The sequence below is a fragment of the Apis dorsata genome, unplaced genomic scaffold (assembly GCF_000469605.1).
Source record: "Apis dorsata unplaced genomic scaffold, Apis dorsata 1.3 scaffold_502, whole genome shotgun sequence".
Taxonomy (NCBI): Eukaryota; Metazoa; Arthropoda; class Insecta; order Hymenoptera; family Apidae; genus Apis; species Apis dorsata.
The window spans coordinates 519109-525793 of NW_006263732.1; the positions used below are offsets into that span (position 1 = coordinate 519109).

Genomic DNA, 6685 nt, shown 5'->3' on the forward strand with positions numbered 1-6685 from the left:
ATTATATTTTTATAATAATATAATAAAAAATATAATTTATTTTATAAAAAAATCATCTAAAATATTAAAACATACCTTTATCACTTCATAATCTGCTTGAAGTTTAGCCATATTATCTGATTTTTCTTTTAACATTGTTTTTAGAGATTGTATTCTTTCATGTAAAGTTGACATTTCTTCTTCTGCTTCATTTAATTCAGATAAATATGCTTTGATTTGTTGGTTCTTTACATCTAGTTTTTTTTCAAATTCTTCAATAATTTCTGTTTGTTTTTTTATAACAATTTCATTATTCGAAATTTGACTGCATAAATCATTAATCTAAATATAATGAAATATTTTTATAAGTTATTATTTAATTAATTAAAAAATTTAATTAAAATTTAATTAAAAATTATTTAATTATTTTATTAGAATATAATAAAATAAAAAACCTGTATTTGTTTGTCTTCTAATTTTTTTAATAATTTTTCAAATTTCGTGCTACTTTCTTGAGTAGACTGTAACTTTTCCAATAAATCTTCTGTATTTTTTGTTTGTTTTTTTAAGTCAGATTTAAGTTGTTCATTTTCATATTGTAAACAACACTCTGTATCTCTTAATTTCTGTAATTCAAATGAAATCTGTTGAATATAAATATCGTTTTCTCTTTCTGTTTTCAATTCTTTATCAATTATGTCAAAATCTAATTTATATTTTTGTAATTGCTTTTTCATATCTTCATTTTCTCTAATTAAAATTTCAATTTCTGTTTGTAAATCATGTTCATATGAATAATTTGTACATTGTTTTTTATTATCATATGTTATATTTTCATAATCAAATATATTTTGAGTAATACAGCTTTTATCTTTAACTTCTATTTTGTATTGACATTCTTTATCTTCTCCAATCTTTATTTTATATTCAGTTTTTAATGTTTCTTTTCTAAATCAATTAACAGTCATTTTTAAAATATTTTATGTATTCTTATGAATAAAATTTTATATTAAAATATTACCTTAATTCTTGTAATTTTTCTTCTGCTTCTTGCCATAGTTTTTTTGTATTTAAATACTTATTTTCCAAATAGCATTTTGATTGTATCAGAGTATCTATCTGAAATGAAATTAATATATTTTATATCATATAAATAGTAAAAAAAATATATTTCTTTTTTTTTTTTTTTTTTGATAATGATTGTTATACCTCATTTTTCAGAGATTGAATATCATTTATACGAATTTCCAGTTGTTCCTAGAAAATATCAAATTATTAATATATTAGTAAAAAAATATCTTTAATTTTAATTTTTAAAATTAATTTTTAATATTTTGATACTATATTTATGATATTTAACAATAATTATTTTTATTTTAATAATTAATATAAATTTTAATTCAAAATATAATAAAACTTTGATGAAAATAAATATTTTTTATTATCAAAATAAATCAATTTCACCACATTATTTATTACAATATTTTATATTTCTCTACCTGTATTGTTTTTAAAATGAAATAATGTGTAATATGAATAAAATTAATAGCTAAGAAATTATTGTATTCCATGGAAATAATTTTTTGTTGAAGATCCTGAATTGCATTTCGTTGAAGCTCTAACAATTTGTCTTGTTTAGCTGCCTATATAAATTGAATTATATTATTATTATAAATATAATAATAAAAATTTTATAAACAAATCATTTATATTAGAATCAAATTATAAAGAAAAGATTTATAATACCTCTGCAAAACATTCATTATATTGACTTTGAATTTCTTCTACATATATCATCAATAAGCGAATAGTTTCAATTTTTTCTTCAGACTGCAAATAATAGGTAGTTCGATTCTTTTTTTAGAAATAATACTTTAAAATAATATTTATGTAATAACAATAACACCACTTACACAAACATTGTTTTTCTGTATAAAATTTTATCAAATCACATAATTAATTTTTATACTATGTATTTGAAATTAAAAAAGAAATATTAATTTAGTTAATTTACAACTATTAATATTTGATTAAAATGGAACAAATACATGCATGTTATTTGTTAAATTATTTATTATAACAATAAATGGTAATAAAATTTATTTTTTAGACATGATTTTTTGTTTAAAGAAATATATTTATTTTTATTTTAAAATGATAAAATAGATTTTCTTAGTAGATATTTTTAACAATTTTAACAATTGCCAACAATATTTATAAAAATAAAATTTTAAATATTAATAAATATTAAACATCTATACAATTTTTCATACTATTTAAATAAATTTTAAATTTTAAATAATTAAATTTGTATACAAATTTACAGAATTTTAAATATTTTAGATAATATATAATTATTGTGAATCTAAAAATATAAAATATAGTGTAAAAAAATTAAAAACAAATTCAATTATTTTATATAGTAACTGTTAAAATTTAAAAATTACATTATAGATTACTATCTTATTTATATATTGAATAATTATTTTATATAAATAATATATGAGTTAATTGCACATATTTAATTATCATAAATTAACGTTTAAACATCATGCACATTCCTTTGATTGAATGTTACAGATGGAATTGCAGACCACTGTTCACTCATATCACTCACTGTTCTATTTCCCATTTGATCTATACATTTTTTAGCTTCCACTACAGCATTTTGTAAATGACCAATAGTTTGAATTTGAAGTTCATTCTAAAGAATAAAATATATTTTTATTATTTGATAGAAACAAATGACATTCATATATAAAAATAAAAGTTTTTTATATAGTTTTTATTAATATAAAATTAATACAAACCTGTTTTGATAAATCTTTCTTTTCCTTCTCATATTGAGAAATTATTTGATTTTGATTATCGATCTAAAAATATGTACATTATATGATACATTAAAATTACTATATTTGTGACTGACATACCTTTGACTAATCTTGATAGTTTTAAATTAATAATCACATTTTTGATGAAACAATTTAAAAAGATTATTGAAGTAATAAATATTTTAAGTAAATTATATAGTTTAAGAATTAAATAAATAACATATATACTTTTATAAGAATTAAATAAATAACATATATACTTTTATTCTAAATTCTAATTTTAAATTTCTTTATATAAATAATATAATTATATAATAATAAAATTGTTAATTTTTCATAACAAAACAGATCTGTGTTTTTATTACTATTTTATATAGATCTAGATTTGTTTTTGAAATACGAGGATTGCAATCTTTGGACATATATAGTTTTCTTATTATTTCTTATTATTTGAATATTGAAAAATTGAGCAATTTATCTTATAAGTTAAATTTTTAAGTTAAAAAAGTAAAATTTTTAAAATTCCAAATTATAAAATAAAAAGAAAGTTTTTAATTTCTTTTGTTATGAAGATTGTTTTTTTTTATAGTTTTAAATATTTTATACAATAAATTATTAATATTAAATATTATAAAATAATTTTGAAATAGAAGACTTAATGTTAACATACCTTTTCCTGATATTTTTGGTGAAGTTCTTTCAATTCAGTTTGTGTCATTACAATGGAATCTTTTTGAATATCAATAATTTCCTTCATATTTTCTATCTATAAATATAGTTGTGATTATATATCATTAATATTTTTATTCATATTTCAATTCTGTCATTTTGTTCAAAATTCAATAATACTTACAAGTTTATCTTTGGAATATAATGCATTTTTGAGTTCTTCAATTTCTTGAAAGCAATTGTCTAATTCACTTTCATGTTTTTGTAATATTTCCAATAAATTCATTAATGATCTTGCAGAAGAACAACAATTAGAATCTTCACAAATCTGTAAGATATTATTTTAAAATAAATAATATTTATAATTCATGCATTTATATTATAATATATAATTTTTATTTAAAATTCTATACATTCATTATAAACGTAAAATTAAATAAAATAAGAAATTTATACAAACCAATTTTTTAAGTTCTGTTTTAAGTTCTTGAAGACCAATTTTTGTACATTTTATGCTATTTTTTAATTTTTTAAATAATTGATGTGCTGTCTATAAAAACAAATAAATTTATTAATTTTAATTTAATGTAATTATATTTATTTTATATAAATTATCAATAATATTTACCATTGTATCATGTCTAAATTGATAACAGCTACATTGCAACAAAGTTTCTTCCATATTATATTCATTGTGCTTTTATTTAGACATAAAAAATATAAAAAATATAAGTTATATTAATTTGCGTATGTATCTTATGGTTCTAAATTTCTACTATTAACATTATATTATATTATATTAAGAAAAAAAAAAAATAATTCAGAAATAAGAAATTAACTTACGGAAGAATTTAATAATTCTTTAGATTTTTTTAATTCAATTTCGATATCATTCAATTCACGTCTAAGAGTACATTCAATTTCTTTTTGAAATTTAAGCTAAAATTATAGATATGTATAAATAATTTTATTTAATAACATTAAATAAATATTGTAAGTAAATATTTACAGTATTTTCTAATTCTATGATTTTTTTTTTTAATTTCATGTTGTTTATAGAATGAGATCGTCTATAATTGTCTGCTTTTCCATGTATTATATGAAGCTCTTCTTCTAATGATTGAATATTATTTCTTAAAAAATTATTTGCTTCTTCATTGCATTTGGCCTATAAAAGGACAAATAAAGATAAATATAAACTGATAAATTAATAAACAATAAATATTAAATATTCAAAATTTAAATATTAAATACCTCGTGTTGTAATATTTTAACTTGATCTTGTAAATCAGTTACTCTAGATTTCCATAAACATGTTTTTTTATCGCATTCTGAATTAAGTGATTTCTGTGAAATAGTTATTATAAACAAAAAAATTGATTTATAATATATGTAATTTAAATAATATAATATAATATATATATATATATATATAAATATTCTTACTTGCGATAGTTTATATTTTAAATCATCATATTCTTTTCTTAACTTGTTCACACTTTGTTTAGTTTGTAACACTTCATGTAAAATCTAAAATAAAAAAAAATTTATATTAAAAAACATATCTATATTATAATATTAAAAATTAAGTAAAATTTTATTTAATTGTAATATATTATTTTTATTTAATTATAATATAATATAAATACAAATACATACATGTTCTTTTGAAGAAAAAAATGTTTCTAATATATCTTGTACTTTTAAATGAATTGTATCAACTTCTTCTTCTAATTTTTGTAATTTCTGTTCTTTTTGTGATAGTGTTATTTCTACTATATCATGTTCTGTCAACTACAAATAATAAAGCACAAATTAAATAATGATATAAAAATAAATAATGATTTATTTACTAGCTAATGAACTAGAATTAAAATTAATAAATAGTAATTAATTATATTTATAACAATTAACCAATTACTAATACAATTACACTAACTGTTTCATCTATTTTGTCATGTAATTTTTTTGTGGATAAATCTACTTCACAAAATTGATTCTTCAACTTCTCAAGATCTTTTACTATACAACACCCCTGAAATAATTTAAATATTATTTATTTAATATTAATATTTTAACGCCAAGTAATAAGAAATTTAAAAATTACTTGAACTTGAAATATTTGCAAACTAGATGATGTTTGTTCTATTTCTTCAATTATTGAACATAATAAGTCATAATTAGATATATTTGTACAGTTAGATATGTCTTCTACACAATATGACATATTTTCCTAAAATTTTGTTGAAATAATTATAAATAATTATATCATGCTTTTTAATTAATAAAATAATTAAAAAAAAAAAAGAATCCTACATTAGACTGCATTTCATTGACATGACTTAATTGAGATTGAGTAATATTTATTTCATTTTTTATATCTTTCAATTTATTCTCTCCTGAAATAATTCTATCATTATGTCTTACTCTTTCTTCTTCCTATGATAAAGAGAAAATATGTATCAATTAAAATGATATAATAAATGATAATATTAAATATAATTGTATTTAATAATTCTTACTTGTAATTGTAATTTATTAATCACATTTGCTATTTTTTCTCGACATTTTATTAACTGATTTTGTACATTCAAAACTTCTTTATTTAAATCAATATACTATAAAAATATTTTGTTATTAATATATAATAATATAAAATTATATATATATATATATTAACACATAATTTACCTTTTGATGTCTACATTTAAAGGAAGAAACAATCATATTTATTTCATCTTTGATATCTTCCATAGTAACTTGTGCTTCAACAGCACATTCTCTAAATATATCCATTAACTTAAATTGATTAATATCTGTATTTGGCTAAAATATAGAATTAATTTTCATTTATTATTTTAAAAAGATATTATACATTAATATTATATTATAAAATATTATATAAAATTTATTTTTTAATTATTTGATTTACATTTAAATAAAAATTTATTTTTTCTTAAAATATATTATTTATTAAGATAAAATTTAAATATTAGCTAATACTTACTAATAAATTTAAATTTTCTGTATGAAAAAGATTATCATTTTCTATTTGAAGCTATAGGAATATAAAATAAAATTTTATAAATAATCAATATTTATATATAATTGTTTAATAAATAAATAAATAAAAAATTATACATACTAAAGAATTAATTATTCCAATTAATTCATCCTTTTTTGAGTATATTTTGTTTACATATTCA

The 6685-nt window shown here is 17.1% G+C and overlaps 1 protein-coding gene across 1 annotated transcript in view; it reads right to left on the reverse strand.

Moving 5' to 3' along the window:
• Window positions 1–6685, reverse strand: part of LOC102671989 (uncharacterized protein PFB0765w-like) — a 14265-nt gene that overhangs the window by 2558 nt on the left and 5022 nt on the right. The window contains exons 11-34 of the mRNA XM_031512706.1: window positions 6625–6654; window positions 6487–6537; window positions 6171–6305; window positions 6002–6097; window positions 5796–5918; window positions 5587–5712; window positions 5419–5514; window positions 5139–5273; window positions 4926–5009; window positions 4734–4826; window positions 4489–4647; window positions 4323–4418; window positions 4108–4176; window positions 3940–4029; window positions 3664–3807; window positions 3481–3576; window positions 2790–2852; window positions 2597–2683; window positions 1726–1809; window positions 1479–1622; window positions 1189–1236; window positions 1001–1098; window positions 435–927; window positions 76–321 (exon numbers count right to left, since the gene is read on the reverse strand). Coding sequence (XP_031368566.1) covers window positions 76–321; window positions 435–927; window positions 1001–1098; window positions 1189–1236; window positions 1479–1622; window positions 1726–1809; window positions 2597–2683; window positions 2790–2852; window positions 3481–3576; window positions 3664–3807; window positions 3940–4029; window positions 4108–4176; window positions 4323–4418; window positions 4489–4647; window positions 4734–4826; window positions 4926–5009; window positions 5139–5273; window positions 5419–5514; window positions 5587–5712; window positions 5796–5918; window positions 6002–6097; window positions 6171–6305; window positions 6487–6537; window positions 6625–6654 — 2886 coding nt within the window. The remainder of the gene's footprint in view (window positions 1–75; window positions 322–434; window positions 928–1000; window positions 1099–1188; window positions 1237–1478; window positions 1623–1725; window positions 1810–2596; window positions 2684–2789; window positions 2853–3480; window positions 3577–3663; window positions 3808–3939; window positions 4030–4107; window positions 4177–4322; window positions 4419–4488; window positions 4648–4733; window positions 4827–4925; window positions 5010–5138; window positions 5274–5418; window positions 5515–5586; window positions 5713–5795; window positions 5919–6001; window positions 6098–6170; window positions 6306–6486; window positions 6538–6624; window positions 6655–6685) is intronic.